General features: G+C 38.3%; 1 protein-coding gene across 1 annotated transcript in view; it reads left to right on the top strand.

The window, feature by feature from the left end:
- Positions 1–20037, top strand: part of rttn (rotatin) — a 59875-nt gene that overhangs the window by 37799 nt on the left and 2039 nt on the right. The window contains exons 28-46 of the mRNA XM_051686926.1: positions 1677–1896; positions 2585–2713; positions 3002–3112; positions 5071–5229; positions 6095–6172; positions 6371–6548; positions 6888–6985; positions 7474–7564; positions 7675–7870; positions 8642–8729; positions 8942–9092; positions 9820–9957; positions 10567–10769; positions 11317–11422; positions 12158–12255; positions 13135–13215; positions 14114–14240; positions 17753–17958; positions 18593–18869. Of these exons, the coding sequence (XP_051542886.1) occupies positions 1677–1896; positions 2585–2713; positions 3002–3112; positions 5071–5229; positions 6095–6172; positions 6371–6548; positions 6888–6985; positions 7474–7564; positions 7675–7870; positions 8642–8729; positions 8942–9092; positions 9820–9957; positions 10567–10769; positions 11317–11422; positions 12158–12255; positions 13135–13215; positions 14114–14240; positions 17753–17958; positions 18593–18869 (2735 nt within the window). The remainder of the gene's footprint in view (positions 1–1676; positions 1897–2584; positions 2714–3001; positions 3113–5070; positions 5230–6094; positions 6173–6370; positions 6549–6887; positions 6986–7473; positions 7565–7674; positions 7871–8641; positions 8730–8941; positions 9093–9819; positions 9958–10566; positions 10770–11316; positions 11423–12157; positions 12256–13134; positions 13216–14113; positions 14241–17752; positions 17959–18592; positions 18870–20037) is intronic.

The raw sequence follows: 20037 nt of genomic DNA, 5'->3' as shown, positions 1-20037 counted from the left end.
TAAGTGATATATATTTGCTGGAAACTTTTGCTTTCTTTTTAAGTTGGCGCTAGATGTCGGCAAACCTTATGTCTAAATTAGGCGAAAATAAGAGTAAAAAAATAAATAAAGTAATATCGTCCAATAACCGATACAGTGGCAATTTATCGCTCATCACTACTTTTAACCCACATTAAGGACATGCCCATTGGCTATGATGGCATAGCAGTCATTTCTTTGGTCTCTCAGCAAAGGAGTTTGAAAGCGAAACTTTATTTCCAGCATTTTTTTATTTACATGGTTAAACCAGGTACTCGATTTACTGCAGTTCAGTATCTTTTCTGGAGTTCTTGACTGATTGGTCAATCAAATATTTTTTTGCATAATGACCACTTAACTGTATAATTAACCATTGTCCCAGGCAACTGATTTCCTACGTAGCTGTGCATGTTTTATCACTCGTATCACTCTGCGGTCTCTTTCTACCTGCATAAATAATTTCAACTCATGTCAATATCTCATGTTAATTTATTAATTATGTAGCCATTTACTAAGTAGGATAATGTACAGTTATCCGGTAAAAAAAATAAAATGAAGCTGTGTAATATGTGTTACAAACAAAATGATACAAATCCTGATGACGCTTTTCTAGTTTTATTTTGACTGGCTGACTGTGCATTACTCCAAAGGCGTGCGTGCGTGCGTGCGTGCGTGTGTGTGTGTGGCTCAATGTGTCTGTAGCATGCGTGTTAACCACTACACTTCACTATTGCTCCAAAAGCCTTCTGTGGTTTTCTTAAAAAAAATAATGTCCCTCACTTTTTGATCTGGGTCTTGTTTTAAACTGGCATTTTAATTAAAACTTCAAACCAAGTGTATTCAAGAGCTATAGTAGCTTGAGCTTACTGTGCGCCTGTGGTTTGTGGGAGTTAGAAAACACTCAACCACATCTGTTTGCTCCCTAAAACACGCTCATGGAAACCATTTAGGCAGACAAGGCAGATTTGTTATTCCAAAAATTCTCCCCTATTTTCTCTTTCCTCCCAATACATGCATAAGCAATTTTACTACTCTCATGTGGAGACTTCTACCTCTACCTGCCATCAGGGGAAACATACAAATGTAATTATGCTTTTGATTTAATTGTGTTATTTATGGTATAACTCTTTGGAAACCTCCTTGAGGATCTGTAAATTGAAAACCACAGCTGTTTGTTATTGATGTATCAAGGCCCTGTAATGCAAATCTGATTTACCAAGACATTTCCCTGCATACATTTGTGATTTATGACCTGCAATCTAACAGGTATCATTCTGTCAATAAAGCAAAGTATTTTAGAATACCATTGTGAACATGTTCCTTTGCAGCCTTCATTTACATTAAAAGGAGAGCCAGAGAGATAGAGAGAGAGAATATCTATGAGTAGTGTTTGCTATTACTTTTCTAAACAGTCAGACTTGCAAAAATCCCACAACTTGCACTATGGGTGGTATCCAAATATTAGAGACTTGGGGTTGGGCCATTCTGACTTGAGACCATAGAGAACACCCTCACGTAGCCCTAGCAACCATCCAGAACACCTTAGCAACAGCAACACCGTGGTGACCTTTTTGCATGGAAAAGCACCATTCATAAGTACACCATTCATAGCACATCTGTTTTTCTTTCTTTCTCTTTTCATCCATGTCTTAATTAAGGATGAGTGAGTTGTTATCCGGCCCGTTTGCCTCTGAGCTGTCTCTACGCCTGCTGCAGGGTCTGCGTTTGTCCGATGCCCCTCGCTTCTATGGCCTGCCTTCTCTGGAGCGCACACTCAGGACCATGGCACATGTGACTGCCCTACCAGGCTGGAGCACACAAACGCCCAGCATAGAGCCACAGACACTTTGCCTCAAGTACCTCAGTGGCCTCCTGGAGGTATGAACACACACATGTCTGACTCCAATGCCTCGGTCACACACTAGAATATATTGTGCACAGATTTCATGCACTTCCTGTTGCTCTCAGCCAGACAGAACAACATTAAACACACACACACACATACTCATGGTGGGGACTTGTTTTTTTCATGTACTAAACAAATGATATATTCTATCCCCTAACCTTACACCTACCCCTAATCCGAACCCTAACAGAAATCTTTTTGCATTTTTACATTTTCATTAAGACATTGTTTAATGTGTTTATTATGCCATTTTCCTTGTGGGGACTGTTCGTTGGTCCCCACAATGTAGTCAAAACTGGTCCATGAGTTCAAGATGTTCTCAAACACTTGAATCACTCCCGGCCAACCAGCCCTAGTCTCAGCTCATCTAATGTCTTTGCATCTATATGTCTCTATAACTCAATTACACCTATCATAACTGCTGAAAAACATTAGATTCCTATTACATTTTAAAAGAAAACAAAAAGATTTACTTGTCCTTGTTTTTGTTGGTCCTCCCTAAATAGTACATTAACTACAAGTTGCTTTAGTCAAAAGCAGTAAATAAAAAAATTAACATAAATGTTCCTGCCTTATTCATTTATCAGAAACATAATGAAACTCTATTTACTCTTTCCAGACTGCAAATTACGATTGTCCTGATTTGACTTGTCTTCCCAGGTCATCTCCTCGTTTTATGTAGATTTGGGAGGAAACTCAATGTCTTTCATGGGCAAAGGAGTGACGAAGAATGCAGTTATCTGCCTGCTTCACCTGTCACATGAGATGATAAAGGACAGTAAAAATGAGGTCAGGATTACCATGTTTCTTCTGGATTTTAGAATCAAGTAGTGGTCAACAGATTTTGGTTTTTAATGGCAAATGCTGATATCTAGAAAGCAGGGTGGCCGATAACCATTGATGAAGTTAAATCAAAATTAAATGTAACTAAAAAAATTAAAAATGTCATTTTACTCAAGAATATTTTAAAAACAGAAAATGTGCATTATCTATTGTTAGTGTTGCCAGAAGATTTGGAATTTGGATGCTCATGTTTCATGTATAAGCCCCTATATTTAGAGTTTGTCTGTATTCAAGGACTGGATATCTTTGTGGTCTCTGGGCCGTGAGCAAAGTTCTGATGAGCAGAGTGCCGCCCAGCTTGGATTGGCCTGGTTAATTCCCCTGTGGGTGGACCGTGACCCTGAGGTGCGACATATGCACACATACAGTACATGATAAATAAACATTCAGACACACATTTTTAATAGCAAGTGTACATTCAGACAATGTTGCTTAAAGGGATAATTCACCCAAAAGAACACATTTGAAATAAAATAGAAAAATATCTCCACTCAGTTGGTCCTTAAAATGGAAGTGCATGGTGATCAGATTTTTGAGGCTCCAAAAAGAACGGACAGTCAGCATAAATGTCATCCAGATGACTCCAGCTGTTAAATTATTGTCTCCTGGGGGCCTGGGTAGCTCAGTGGTAAAAACGCTGGCTACCACCCCTGGAGTTCGCTAGTTTGAATCCCAGGGCGTGCTGAGTGACTCCAGCCAGGTCTCCTAAGCAACCAATTTGGCCCGGTTGCTAGGGAGGGTAGAGTCATAGGGGGTAACCATCTCGTGATCGCTATAATGTGGTTCGTTCTCGGTGGGGTGCGTGGTTAATTGAGCGTGGTTGCCGCGGTGGATGGCGTGAAGTCTCCGTGGCAACGCGCACAACAAGCCACGTGATAAGTGCGCGGGTTGATGATCTCAGACGCGGAGGCAACTGGGATTCGTCCTCTGCCACCCGGACTGAAGCGAATCACTACGCGACCACAAGGACTTAAAAGCACATTGGGAATTGTGCATTCCAAATTGGGAGAAAAAGGGGAAAAATCACAAAAAAAATTTTTTTTATTGGTGCGAAAAAGATAAATATTTAAATAGGGCTGGGCGATTAATACAATGTTATTTTGCTGCAGCTAGATTATAACGTGATGGCTCGCGACGTAGTGAATAATAATGTATGCGTCACGTTCATTGTGTGTATCTTATCAAGAGTACACAGCTCTATTAAGAAGAGACAGTTTGTTTATGTTTGTGTTAAAGATGGATCGAAGTGAACATAAATGTGAGATAGTGTAGTCTTAGTCCATTATACACTGGAACAAACACGTTTTTGATTAGTCTTCTTTGGCTTGCTTTCCTTAATAATATCTAAAACTCCTTTAAAACAACGTAAATTTATTTACTTAGGAGCTAAACTGTAGAAGAAAAACATTTTATTGGATAAGGTTGAATACAATATTTAATCTTAATTTAATATAATTATAATTGGATTTAATATAAAAGTGGATTTTTGAAGGGGCAAGTGAAAGAGAATTTTACTTACCCGACAGGACAAGCAGATTGATTAAAACGTCAATAACGAAAAAATAACCGGCTATATTTCTGATAGCCTAGGCCTGTTTCACTTATTAGAAAGTTCTTATTCTGCTGTCGAAAGTAATCCAGAGCACGTCATTTTATAATTCACTAACAATCTAGTAACAACTGCACCCTGTTTGATTGACAGACGGCGTATGTGTGAATACTGAATATGCGCGTGTTCCAAAAATGCTCGCACTAATGCGCACCTGAACGGTAATATTCCCAGTACGATTGTACACAGTGTGATTGTAGCTCAGCTTTGTCCATCATGCAGGTATACACCAGCTTAAGACCATAACTGGCCTCGGTGTGCGCATGTTGATGAACGGTCTCCTTTCATTTCTTTTTACCTATAATAAAGAATTAGTTACGTGACAGTATAGTTATGGGCGCTTCATTTCCAATCATAAGTTTCACCATGTTTTTTTTTATTTTTTATTATTAAGATTGTTGCTGATTGCAGTCATGAGTAATTCAAAACTGTTAAGCATACATGTAATAATTTACAGTTGGTGGAAGCCTTATTTTTTTTAAATGTTGTCCTTTGGCCTTCTTTTTTGTATCATTTCCCCAAGCACCTCAGGCCTCCCTCAACTGAGCAGATGCTGAGCACTGAAAATAATGGGAATGACGATCACAAATCTGTGCCAAAATTGCCTGCCAAAGAGCCCATGGCATTTAGCACTGCCAAGCACATGTGCTGAGTCTAAGCAAGTGTTTGTGTGTGTGTATTTATCTGGCCGTAGGTACGCTGTGCCAGCCTGGCTGTGGGTGCAGCTCTTAGTTCGCTGGAGAGAGGATGTGTGGCGTTGTCAGAGAGTTGCCAGAACATTTCGGGCGGCCTGTGGGCCACGGTACTCAACATCCTGCTGGAGAAACGGGAGTGCAGTATGGTGCGCAGGGAGGTGAGTCCATCCAGCTGTAGTCAAACAGACATACTGGCCTGAAAAGTCTATCTGTGGCTCCACAGCCCTGCAGAATGGAGATCTTGATACATAATGTAAAAATATTAGACATAAGAGGGTGTGAAATGTGTTCACCCAAAAGTAAAGGTTTTGTCATGGTTTGCTCACCCTTATGTTGTTCCTTCCATACACACGTTTTTTTTCTTCTTCTGTGCAACACAAAAAGTCACCATTCACTTTCAATATATTGAAAAAAAGATGCAAAGAAAGTTAATGGTGACTGATGCTGTCTATCATTCTGCCTAACATCATCTTTTGTGTTAAATGATGAATGATGACTGTAATTTTTGAGTGAACCAACCCTTTAATTACCCATTCCGTCTGATCTGTGAATCATTGTTGATTAGTTAGATATGTGTGCTGTGCACATAGAACCTTATTCAGTGACATCACTTTAAAATAGCGATAAACACATTTGTATGACAAAATGCATCTGAAAAGTGATGGTGTGCACAGAGCTGGCTACAGCAGGAAAATGCACAATCCAAGTCATGTCTGTTTTGTTTTGATTAATGTGAAAATCTAAATGCAATTTATGTCAAATTTACATTTTAATCCTTTTCTGCCTACAATAAAATGCAGTACATAAAATTAGGCTTTTTGTCTGATTGATCGAAGAAATAATTGACAGATTAATCAATAATCAAGATTATTTAAAACCTTATAACTATTCCTTAGTTTCATCAGACAGAGGAAGTTCCATTACATCTGATGCAATTCCACAGAGAATCCAGCCAGTATGCATTTACATTCATTTGCAACAAGGTGGCAGTGTTGCTGACTTTTATGTTTCCCCTCTCCACAGGCAGCGTTTATATTGCAAAACCTACTTGTGATGCCAATGCCTGCAAATGCAGAAGAGGCCAAAGAGGGTGCCTGGCAGGTATGTTTACAAGAGAACAGACTAAACCTTCAGAATTTAATATCAATAACAGGCAGTCTTAAAAGCTCTGTAGACATAACAAATAAGTCTATATTGATTTCTGAGGGTTGTGGTTCCTGAAGTATTATCTCTTTTTTCCCCTGTACTCCCACATTTTTCCATTTCTTTCATTCTTTTTCTTTCTCCTGTCCCTCCCAGAGTCCCTGTGTCCATGACGAGGATTCAGGCTTGTGTCTGGTTGGGCTTCCTGCCCTGCAGGCTCTGTTGTACCACTGCCAGTTTTTTGAGAGCATTGCCCAGATGGTGAAGTGCTGTTACACGGGCAGACAAGCCTTCACTCTCAGCCCCCTTCCACCACTAGCCAATGTCACCCAGGGTATGGTGTCCAGGCGCCCAGAGCACTGGCAGCTATTAGTAGATGTCTGACTCGGTGGTCCCCATATGTTTATACGCATTATTAATGCTTCTGTGTTACTGAGACTGACTGTGGGTGGTGTGCTGCTGCATATTTTAAATGTTTGCAATTGGGATTCACTTGTTTGCAATTATCAGAACAGAATTTAAAGTAAAAGTAAGCTGTTAGATCTATTAATTACTCCAGTGCATATAAATGTGTGGTAAATATTGCTGTTTTAGCTGTAGATGTTGAATCATAGTTTGTGTATTTGTGTGTGTGTGTGTGTGTGTGTGTGTGTGTGTGTGTGTATTTCTATAGACACAGATCTGAATGATTCTTTGAAGCACTGGAGAGGGATGCTCGCTCCTCTAAACCAAAGTCAGGGCTCAGGATCCATATCCACCTCCAGCACTCTGGTCAGTAGATATAGGAATTGATGGTCGATGCAGATATTGTATCTAAAGATTAGGGTGGTTGATGGACATTATTATGCCCCTATATACAGTATAATGAAATTTAGACATATTATAAACATATTTAAAAAAAAAACAATGTTTACTCAAAGTTCACTCCAGCATATTTAAAAGCAGACAATATACTGTACATTTGTATACATTTGATTTCAGAACTGCACAATGGTAATGCTAACACTTTAGTTTCATATATATGTCTATCACTACACTAAATATTTACAGTACAACAGAAATAAAATAGCTTTTATTTTCAGAACATATATATGGTTTGTGCTACAGTTCTTCAGTAACCAGTGAATAATCAACCATTGACTAATAAGTAATTAATTAACATCTCTCAGCACCTCGAGTATGTAAAGAGTTTTTGGGTATTGTCTGTCTGTGTTGTTTTCAGATTGTTCGAATATCTGTGGTCCTTTTTTGTGTTTCAGATAACGTCAGGTAGCTCTAGTGGGACTCATTCTCCATTTCCGACCTCTTCTGCAATCCTGGACATTCCAGTCAACAGACTCACTGCTCAGGGTATGATTGCAAAAAAATACTGGACAATTTTCTGCTAACTGAAGTTGAGTGGAATGTCTTTCAGTCTTCACTGATTTGAGTCTTTCTGCTCTACTTTGTTTGTCCTGTAGGTCAGAGTGACACAGACAGCTCAGACTCCGCCCTCTCTCAAGAGTCCCACCTAGTGGGGAGGGCTGAGCCTGTTGCCACAGCAACCCCACACCTGTTGCTAGCTGTTTGCGGCCTACTGGACAACCTGCTGGCTGTGCTTCCTGAGTTTAGTCTATCGGCTCTTAAACAGAACCAAATATTGGAGAGCATGGTCAGGTTAGAGAGACACTTGCACACAGACTAAAACAGATATTCCTTCCCCATTTCAACATTCTGGCATTATTTATATTTTTTGGAGCCATTATGCTGACATTAGTGAATCTATCTAAAAGATTTTCTAAGCCTTTTGCATGTATTGCACATAATGTATCACATATTGCTGACCAGGATACTCTTCTCACCTCATTTTCATACACATGTACATGCACAAAATAAAAATATTCTCTTGGTTTAGCTAACAACACTTTAACGCAAACACATCCTGGCTGCCATTTGTTTATTATTTTTAAACCATTTAACTGACCCTAGCTGATAATTAGCTTCATAATGTTACTAGCTATGTCAAGCAGCTTTATACTTACCATGTTACCTTGGTGAACTATTTACATCAGCAGAATTCACAACAGCAAAGTACAGAAATAAAAGAAACCCAAATGTCTATGTTTGTAAGGAAGAATAACACTTGTACATATTAGTGACAGTTCTTTTAACTGACCCGAAGCTCTCGCAAACTGGACCCGGGCCATTAAGCCATCTTATTATTGAGGCCTGTTACCTCTATGGTCAAACAGAATCTGGCATAATATTCACACCATGTTTGAGTTATTGGGTTACATGCTACTTTGAACCTTAACATTTTACATTTTTACATTTTATCCATAGTATGTCACATTTTTGTCTGGTTTGTACTTGAATGTTACATTCAATACAGTTTATGTAATTTCTCTGAGTTGGGCTGCTTGACTTCCTGTTGGTTTTGTGTTTCAGTGTGGTGGATGCAGCAGTCATAGTTCAGTGTGTGAATGAGTTGAGGACACCTTTTCTCTCAGCTGCTATGGAAGATGCTAGACACCAGGTGCATTCTTATTTATTGTACACACAAACTCTTATCTGTAAATGTACTGCCCTCGTATTCAACTACTTCAGGTAGAATAGTATGATGGTTTTGAGGGTTTGTGAAACCAAGGTGCTCTGTTTGTGTTTTTCTTGATTAGTAATTTTGGTGCTCATTAACACTCTTTCTTTCTCTCCACCCCCCACAACCCAATGCATTTGTTTCTCCCTCAGGTGCTGACTAGTGTGTATTATGTGCAGAGTTTGTGCAAGCTCTTGCAATCAGCTGCAATGCACAGTGAGGATCTACCATTCCAGCGAGAGCTCTTCAAACCCCTGCTGAATAACCTCATTTCCATCCTCACGCTGCCTGTCAATGACTTGGGTATCCACTAACACAACTGGCAACCCAAGGAACAGTTTACCCACAAATGAAAATTAAATAATAATTTACTCACACTTGTGTTTTCCAAGCCGTATTATTTCCTCTTTTGTCGAGCACATTTTGAAGAATGTTCTGGTCCTTTTTTTTTTTTTTTTAGATGCAGTCACAGTGAATGGGGACTGGAGTTTTTTAGCTTAAAAAAGGATACAAAAGCACAATAAAAGTATCATAAAAGTGGTCTATTTGACTGATATATTCCATGTCTTCTGAAGCCAGAGGAACAGACCGAATTTAAGTAGTCATTGACTGTTAATCTTGATATCCACCCTACAGCTGCTCTCCTTGGCGTGTTTATGTGAGAAGTAGCAAGGAATATGTTGATCCAGTTCACAAACCACTCTTAACGATTCATTTACAAATTTCCTGTGCTTCTTACAAGATTTTCCATGCTTTTCTGTCCTTTGTAAGCTTGAAAGCTTCAGTCACCATTCATTTTAATTGCATTGAAAAGAGCGACCAGTACATTCTTCAGAATGTTTTGTGTGTGTGTGTGTGTGTGTGTTCCACAGAACTAAAGTTTTAGGGGTTTAAGCAGTTTTAGGTTTAATTTTTGGGTGAACTTACGCTTTCAGCGAGTCAGTAAGCCTCAAAAATCATTCAAACGGAACCTTCAAATGAACTAAAAGTGAGTTTTATACGAATGTGTGCTTGTTTTGGTTGTCCTCAGATGTGCAGGCCCAGGGTGCAGTGCTTCACACCTGGGCGGACGTGTTGATGCTCCTGGCTACTCTGTTGCACAGGAATCAAGCTGCGGTCGGCCCATCTGTCGCTGTGGCACTGGGGAAGCACTGGCAGCGTTTTTCAGGTGACACACACAAGTGCACGCACCAAAATTGGCTACAAGGGTGGAGACAGGCAAATACAGAGGGAAGGCAGAAAGAAAGAAGAGTGTAAAGAGAAATTGATAGCAAACATGAAGAAAGTACGAAGGGAAGGAGGAATAAATGAGAAGAGAAATTGAGGAGTTTTGATGGGAGATGGGAAGGTTGTATAGACATTGAGTAAGAAAGAGACAGCTGAGGAGACAGAAAGTTGGAGACAGATGCAGTGGGAGGCCAGCTCATTATGACTGTATGTGTGGATGAGTGTCCCTGCTGCATATGACAGACTGGGACAGAGACAGGGAGAACAATCAGTCTGCTTTAGATCTGATGGATGGGGTAGAAAATGCTGGAACAGGTGGGTGGGCAGTAGACTCGCTGACTTGCCTGGAGGTATCCAGGCTTTGGAAGCAGTTTTCAAAGCCTGTGAGTTTGGAGAGACTTTTCGTCAGATGTTCCCCCTTGGTGACAATTGTTTGTTGTGAAGTTTTGCATCTTTTGAATCTTCTCATCTCTGAGTTTTAGCAAAGCTCCAAAAACTAGATATTATAATTCTTTACGTTTAGTCTCTGCCCTTGTTTGTCCCTGCTCAGACACTGTCCAAGTATGTTTGGAGCACTGGGGTGCAGAATCTCCAATCTACACCTCAGCCATGCAGTTTCTGTGTGTGCTTTTCACGGAGGAGTCCAAGAGAAGATCAGGAGGCCACACAGAGGATCAGCCCAGCTCGAGGTCCTCTTTAACTGCAGTCTTGTCCTCTGAGCCAGGAGAGGTCATGTGTGAACTACTGCTAGAGGTAACACAGACTGCAGTTAAGATCACTGGTTCTCAACTGGTTGATCACCACCCGAATATGGGTTACAGCTCTGTTCTAATTGAGTCATGGAGAGTGGGGATAAATACAATATAATGCAACTATATGCAAACAATAAAATGCAACTCATCATGTAGTCATGCATAGTTAGGATAAAAAAATAAATAATAATGGGCTTATCAATTTTCTAAAAGATGGGAGTAAACACTTGCCACATTGTTTATTCACCATAAAGGCTGTGCGTCAAACTCAATGGCATTTTGCCACAAATTCATGTCACTTGGTAGCCAATTTAGGCACATGGCTTGTCAACATAGACAGGATGCGTGACATGCACGACATTTGTCATATTCACCAGACTAATACTGTTGTTCAGGCATTTCCAAAATTGCCTGTACAGTGATGTACAATATAAAGTTTGGGTCCTAAAGCAAAACCAATTGAGAATGACAGGTTTATATTGTAATCTACATGATTCACTTGACTGATGATGTCTCAAATACATATTTTCTTTTAAATCAATATCCAGCGATATGAGAAGATTCCATTCCCAGACCCTCTGAAAAAGGTGACGGCCAAAGCGCTAATGTCTCTTTTAGCCTGCAGCCCCAGTGCTCAGAGTTATGCATGTAAAGGTAAAGTCACTTCATTGTTTTTCTACATAATCAGATAATAAGGAACTAGCAAAAACTGTTCATTAAGGAACTAGCAAAAACTGTTCATTCAGAAACTGTTCCGGTTATGGCGTTACAACCAAGAGAACATTAACCTTTGACTGCCCATGTTTACATATCAACACCTGTAAAATGTTTAGCTTCTTGGTTTGTACCTTGTACTGTACCTTTAAAGGGACTGTTCACCCAAAAAGGAAAGTTCTGTCATCAGTTGAAAACCCATATGACTTTCTTTGTTCCGTGGATCACAAAAAGGAGATGTTGGGTAGAATTGTTAATTCATTGCAATAAAAGTGAATGGTGACTGAGGTTAACATTCTGCTTAACATCTCAGAAGAAAGTCATAAGGGTTTGCAACAACAAAAGGGCGAGTAAATAAAGACTGAATTGCCAATTTTAGGTGAACTATCACTTTAAAAGAACAATAGCCAAAACAGAATCGGAGAGAGGATGGAAAATAGTCAAGTAAAACTAAATCATGACTCTTTTTGGTGCAGATAACCTTGACTAGCATTATTAGTCAATAGAATATTGCCCCTTAAATAGATAACTGCTCCACTACCACGACCAAGGGGAAATCACACATATACTGATTCATTTCTGTCCCGTGTGACATCAAACTTCTGTCTAATGCTTGATGTCACTGTGTGATGGATGAGTGCATAGACAGAAACTCATCTGTTCTTCCCTCTTCAGCTGGTGTGATTGACAGCTGTCTGGAACGCATGAAGAACATTTACGCAGAGCTTCACCTGGGGTCTGTGAAAGCAAGCAAGCGTGCTCACAGGAGGAAGGTATGGAGGGTTCCCGCAACATGACAGCCAGCTTCAACATCAGAAACACTGAAAACTTGTTGAGAAGTTGATGGATGGGGGAGGTAGAGGCGGGTGAAACGGAAGACACACTGTTGTCACAGATGTGAAAAAAAAAAAGACCAAACTGGGGCTCCTCTGATTCAGTTGACTTAATCATCTCCTTATTCTGATACCACTTTACTATAACTTTAAGTACAGTGACAATCTTTATTAAAGTTCTTCCACTGCTGCACTGTATTGATTTTCTACATATACAGTATACAGTACATGCAGAGTGTGTTGACAACAGCAAAGCAGCTCTGGTGCAGCATTTCATTTTTACCTAGCTTAATTCTTTAACACTATTCTTTTGCTTCCTTTGTTATTTCCAGTTAATACTTTACAGATCATTAGTGAAAATCCATTATATACTGTGGTTAAAAATGTCATGAAACATTTATTCATATATTCATATTTGAAAATATGCAAACTGCTTTACATGATGTTTAAAAACAGGACGAATTCCTGGATCAGCATCCTTTGTTGGTCCTGAAACAACAATTCCGATCAACCAATCAGTGCCCTCTGATTTTAGAGGTAGGGCAGTGATTGGTTAGTAGGAATGTTGTTCCAAGAAAAACAGTGGTTGTTCATCCAGGAATCCATGCCCTACTTGGGTAAATTATTTTGTGCTACATGAACAACTGATCTGTAAAGAATGATGTAATGTTATTATGAATTGTATCTCATATTTGTAATAAAAACAATGAATTTAAACACAAATGTATGTGAATACTAATCAGACTTGCATACCAGTGTAAATATTTCGGTATCAGCATGATCTTTTTTTATAACAGCTCTCTTTTTGTTCTATGTCAGCAGGTGGAGAACAGCATGAGAGAGCTTAAGATGATTCTAGAGATACTGCGAAATTGCCTCTATCAACATAATGAATGTAAAGTACGTCAGCTCTAATAACCCTCCCTGTGCTGATTATTTCACTGGTTACATTCATCATACTGCAGACATGTTCACGGGGGTCTTGTGGGTTTAAAGCAGAAACCACAGTCTTTACAAGAAAATCTGCACAACAAACAAGATGAGAGCGATCAGTCATGTGATTATTTCTATGAAGTAGATGGGAAGTCAATAAACATGAAGTTGTTGCATGAATATTTCACCAATAAAATAGCCTAATTTACAGCTTTTCCATGAACATTTGAGTAGCACATTTGTATTTTACATCTCTAGGCCTTAAAGTTTAACCCAAAAATGTAATAAATTAGTCACCCTCATGTCGTTCCAATCCCGTATTATTTTCTTTCTTCATGAAACACAAAAGGAGATTGAATATCCAAGCTTCTGTTTTCCATGTAAGGAAAATGAATGGTGATTATACTTCTAATCTTCAAAAAGAACAAAAAAGCACCATAAAAGGATCATAAAGGTAATTCATACGAATCAAGCATACCAGTCTATTACAAGTCTACTGAGAACTCTGGCCAAGGGAACGATTATCAGTGAATAATAGCTTAAATTACCAAGGTTATCCAATTTGCAAGGCTATCGCATGACTTTAGAAGACTTGGACTATGTAGCACGAGTGGTATGTACTAATTGTATACTTTTATGTTGCTTTATGACAGGATAAATTGGCATCTGCTTTTGTTAAGTGGAAAAGACCAGCTTGTACTTTCTGCCTAATATCTTTTTTTGTGTGTTTTAAAGAGAAAATAAAATAGAAGGGTGGAACAACATGACAATTAGTAAATTATGTCAAAATGTTCTCTTTTTGGGTGAACTATTCTTTTAAACTAATATTGTGCAGATTAAACTGATTAATTAAACTGTCTCACAGGTTGTGGCCACAGAGCTGCGTCTGGTGGTGGTACTGATGGCCTTGTGGCCCTGGATCTTGCTGGATGACCCCAGCATGACGGCTGCCCTGGAACTGCTGTGTGTTTACACAGCCAACTGCACAGCGGGTTAGTATGCGTGAAAGAAGGAGAAACGGGAGCGAGAGCAAGGGCACAAGAGACTGAAAGACGATTAGAAAGTGACAGACAGGGTGCTTGGATAATGAATGAGCTTTGTTTCCGTGCTTACTATAACTCTCTCCATGAGTCATGTGGCAGTACAGTAAGGGCCATTGTGTGCCAAATACAAAGTTGACATGAGCCTGACAGTTAGAGAAGGAATTGTGTCAGAGTAACAGTGTGCTGTCAGATTACTGGATGTCTAGGATGGAACAAGTGGGTTAAAGGGAGGTATTGCAAGCATAAATTATGATTTTGGTTGGACTATTTTGCAACCTCAGCTATGAAACTTTGAAAAGTTATAAAAAAATGGCCAGTAAAAAAAAATGTGATCATTATCTCAACAGTTTTCTTTGGATTTTGGTATTTCTCCAATCAAATAGATGTACAGGTATAACTAGAAAATAGCTGTAGATTTTAAGGATATTGTTGCCAAGTGACCTGTCTTTCTTTAAATGGACTTTGTTTACATTTAGTATTTATTTTGTTAAACCTTTAAAACTTTTAACCTTTAAAAAGTTGGAAAATTTTCTGTGAGAACTATATCACTGCTATTTAAAAATGTATGCATATTTAATATGATGCAACATTTACATATTAAAAACTTTGAACAGGTAAAGTAGTTTACCTGTAAAGTGTATTTTCATCTCTAAAACTTAGAAGAAATTGGTTATTCAAGCACTGAAATGGAAATTTAAACGGTAATATTGGCAAAAACTGCTTGTGTGTGTGTATTAAAGAGAGAGACGGTTATTTATGAAAGCATTTTGTGAAGGAAGGAGAGCCACTGTTATACATAACTGTGTCTGTGTGTATTTACTTGAACACAATGATTTATGTCTTATATCTGAGCTCATGAAAAGCAGTGCTTTGGGATAGGTTGTGTCTTCACACTTGTAAAGAGCAGCAATTCATGGGCGTATGTCAGTCTGTATGTTTAACTCTGTGTGTGGGTGCACAAATGTGTGTGTTTGTGTGTTTTGTCTTATATGCACCTGTATCTTTGTGTGTATGTGTTGGGCTGTCACTATGGTTTAACAGCATTGTGCTACAATATTGTGCTGTCAGATGTGGTGATTCTCAAGGTCTGTATGCGCAGCAGGTGTTGTTTAAAGTTCATGAGGTTGGTACTTTAATTATAGAGCCAGGCCTTGGGTAAAACAGCACATTTTGCCCACCATATTCTTCCCTGTGTCACTTACACTTGCGGCCAAAGTTTGGAATAATGTACAGATTTTGCTCTTATGGAAAGAAATTGGTACTTATATTCACCAAAGTGGCATTCAACTGATCACAATGTATAGTCAGGATATTGATAACGGGAAAAATTACTATTACAATTTGAAAAAAAAAATGGACTACTTCAAAGAGTTCTCATCAAAAAAATCCTCCACGTGCAGCAATGAGAGCATTGCAGATCCTTGGCATTCTAGCTGTCAGTTTGTCCAGATACTCAGGTGACATTTCACCCCACACTTCCTGTAGCACTTGCCAGAGATGTGGCGGTCTTGTCGGGCACTTCTCATGCACCTTACAGTCTAGCTGATCCCACAAAAGCTCAATGTAGTTAAAATCCATCACACACAATTATCTGTTGTCCAATGTCTGTGTTTCTTTGCCCACTCTGACATTTTTATTTTTGTTTTTCTGTTTCAAAAGTGGCTTGCACCTCTGAGTCTTCTCTTTACTCTTGTAAATGAAACTGGTGTTGAGCGGGTAGAATTAAATGAAGCTGTCAGCTGAGGACATGTGAGGCATCTATTTCTCAAACTAGAGTCTCTGATGTACTTATCCTCTTGTTTAGTTGTACATCTGTCCTTCCACATCTCTTTCTGTCCTTGTTAGAGCCAGTTGTCCTTTGTCTTTGAAGACTGTAGTGTACACCTTTGTATGAAATCTTTTTTGGCAATTTCAAGCATTGTATATCCTTCATTCCTCAAAACAATGATTGACTGACAAGTTTCTAGAGAAAGCTGTTTCTTTTTTTGCCATTTTTTACCTAATATTGACCTTAAGACATGCCAGTCTATTGCATACTGTGGCAACTCAAAAACAAACACAAAGACAATGTTAAGCTTCATTAAATGAACCAAATAGCTTTCAGCTGTGTTTTATATAATGGCAAGTGATTTTCTAGTACCAAATTAGCAATTTAGCAGATTACTCAAGGATAAGGTGTTGGAGTGATGGCTGCTGGAAATGGGGCCTGTCTAGATTTGATCAAAAATGACTTTTTTCAAATAGTGATGGTGCTGTTTTTTACATCAGTAATGTTCTGCCTATACTTTGAAATCAGCTGATTGCCACTTTGGTCAATTAAAGTACAAATTTCCTCCCGAAACAGCAAAATCTGTACATTATTCCAAACTTTTGGCCACCAGTGTATATTACAGAACTCATTAACCTGCAACACGCAACCCTCATTCTTTCATCTGGCTGATAAATATTGGATGTAATCAGCAAGAAAAACTCTGCTGAGCTCTTTCAACAATCCACACTACCTAGGATAAATGATTTGTTTGCAAACATAATACTCTTTAAAAAAATATATATATTTTTACTAACCCAGCAGTGAGACTTTGAGTGGTTTTAACATTACTTAATGCAGCATTGTCAGACCTATAAAGGAAATGCTTATTTCATAAAAAAATAAAAATAAATACACACTTTGACACAATGCAGTTTCCATACAGTTTCAAAGCTCATTATGTTACACAATCAGTGCAGAGTAGAAAAAGAATGGGTTGTGTGTGGTTTTATATCAGCAGTCTTTTCGTTTTGTTTCCAAAATGCTCATTTATAATGTCGTTTTTACACCTAGACTGTAATAAGTTTGCATGTTCTATTTTGGGTCTGTTTGATGTGTTAGTTGATGGTAGTTGATGCATAGTGTGATTTACTTTTTTATCAACATCAAGATTTTAGGTTAAACGTTATATAAATGTATATGGGAACTTGAATATTTAAGGTGCTTTTACTGGTCACCAATTCTTCAGTGTTTTTCACCCTTTTTAGTCAGTATTCTGCCCTCACTAGTTCATTGTAAATGGGCCTGTGGTGGGACAAAAAAGGGATGTAGACCATTAATAGAGTTATGTTAAATGATATGGAAATAAACAATATTTTGACTTTTGAAGACACTTTGCATTGTTAAATACTTTATTTGTCTATATTTGAATTGTCAGAATAATAATATTTATTATATATTGTATTTGTAATTTTAATAATTATATTCTAAATTACCTTTATTTGTGGGCCTTTCGAAGTAAATATTGATTTGCGATTCGATTAAATAATCTGCACATTGTGTAATTTAAAATTGTAATCGATTGACAGCCCTAATAATACTTATAAAATAATTATAAAAATGCTGCTTAAAAAAGTTTTAGATGGAATATAGCACTCTTTTTTTTCCTAAATCATGTTCTCTCTCTCTCTCTCTTGCCCCCATTCTGTTTCAGCATGCAGTGCTTTATGTAGTAACAGCAGCAGTGGTGGCTCAGCTGAGTCTGTTCTTCCTAAGACTACGATCACAAATTCACTGATGCATGGGGTGATGAAGCTGGCCTCACAGGTTGCCCCTGACAACAGCAGCATCCAGAGTCTGGCTTTCTCATTGTTGGCCAACTTGGCCATCTCAAGAGACTGCAAAGGTGTACTGCAGAAGGTAACTAACCAGCTTAGAGTTTATGAAAAACGTATTTCTTATGGCAAAGGTGGAGTCAAAGACAGTGGGGTAAGATGTGTCTCCCCTTTAATCTAGCAAATTGTGCATATTGTTTTTTGTTTTTTTTTGCATGGCAAAGGCAGTTTTCTTTGTTGAAGGAAAAAGTAATTTTATGTCACAGCAAACATATCCAAGTATATGACATTCAGTATGTTGGTGTGTTGGTGAATAACCAATGTATAACACCATTTAAAAAATGTGACTAAATATTGGCCATTAATTATTTAATGAAGCATGTTTTTCCCAAAATTGTAGCTGTGATGAAAAATGAGCCAGATGATATGGGGTAAGATGTGCCAGTGACAGTGCCAGTGACTCAACTCAACAGTGACTTGCATCTAAATGCAGGACATTCTATTACAATTAATATTATTTATTACAGATACTATTTCAAAATGTTGAGAATTGGAAAACTACATTTAAATATTCTGAATATTAAACATTTTCCTGGCTGGTTTTTGAATCATGAATAATGTTTAGCAATATAATACTCTGGAATTATATTATATTTGAACTGTTAATTAAGAAAATTAAGCATTATCTAAACCCAACCCCCTTCTCACTCTCTCCCCAGAGTAATTTCCTGCAGCACTTCCTGTCTCTCCCCATGCGTAAGGCAAGTGGTCGGAGTGGTGGGCCGGCGGTGGAGCTGCTGTCACTCTGGCTCAGGCTGCTGCTGAATGTGTCCTTCGGGGAGGATGGACAGCAGATGATCCTCAGGCTGAGAGGAGCATTGGAGCTGCTGGTGGAACTGGCCCAGTCCAAACACTCCAGCTGCAAACCCACCATCCTGCTTATTCTCCACAACATCTGCTTCTGCTCCTCTAACAAGCCCAAAGTCCTGGCCAACGGTACGAGCACTAGGGTTGCAGGGTTTTGCAGTGGTTGTAGATAATGCCAGTATCTAATCAACCTTGTGGGCATGGCTATCAGCAGTATTTTGGCAAATATTGTCTGATTCATTGTCCTCATTAATATATCGGTTTATAATCTGGTACCTTTCATGTTATGCTAATGTTAATAATGTAATTAATTGTTATGTTTAATTTATACACATGAATTTTACATTTGAATTTTAACATTTTGATTTCCAGGCCTGAAAATGTCATGAAAATTAATGAAATCTTAAAGGTCATGGAAAAGTCTTATCAGAATATCTCTGAAGTGAATATAAGTTTTGCTTAGCTTTAAAATATTTAATCAGCTAGAAATTGCTCTTTGTGAGTGCAACCTTTAAAATGATAAAAAAATAAATAAAAAATAAAAAACTTATCAAGTAATCAAGTCATTTGAAATCAATTGTTCAAAAAGTGCAGAGGGTTCCCATGGTCATGGAAAGCCTGAAGATACATGGCATTTTCTTAATTGTGCTTTGTAGACCTTCTATAGTGAATACACATTTTCTTGGTTTCCTCTACACTAAAAATATCTGATTGGCTGGATACTGCCCTTGTGTAGAGTAAAACTTTGTCACAAACCATAGTGATTTATAAGTGAATGGTTCATTTGAGTCAACAAATAGGTAAAAATAGTTCACAGAACAGTTCACAAATAGATCATTCGCCAATGGGTCTAAATCAAAATGACTTAAAAATCTGTATCCAGTAATCGAAAACAAATGGAAAGGTCATGGATAAGTCATGAAATGTCATTGGTCAAAAAGGGTGGGACCCCTGGGTGTAATGAAGATACAAGACTTTTGAGGTTGGGTGAATTTAAAGGGTTAGTCCACCCAAAAATGAAAATTCTCTCATCATTTACTCACCCTCATGCCATCCAAGATGTGTATGACTTTCTTTCATCTGCTGAACACAAATGAAGATTTTTTGAAGAATATCTCAACTCTGTAGGTCCATGTAATGTAAGTGAATGTGTGACAACATTTTGAAGCTCCAAAAACCACATAAATACTAAAAGTACTCCAGATGACTCTGGTGGTAAAATCAATTTCTTCAGAAGCGATGTGATAGGTGTGTGTGAGAAACAGATGAATATTTAAGTCCTTCTTTACTATAAATT

Source organism: Myxocyprinus asiaticus, chromosome 44 (genome assembly GCF_019703515.2).
Source record: "Myxocyprinus asiaticus isolate MX2 ecotype Aquarium Trade chromosome 44, UBuf_Myxa_2, whole genome shotgun sequence".
Lineage (NCBI taxonomy): Eukaryota > Metazoa > Chordata > Actinopteri > Cypriniformes > Catostomidae > Myxocyprinus > Myxocyprinus asiaticus.
This window is presented reverse-complemented; position numbering and strand designations above follow the sequence as displayed.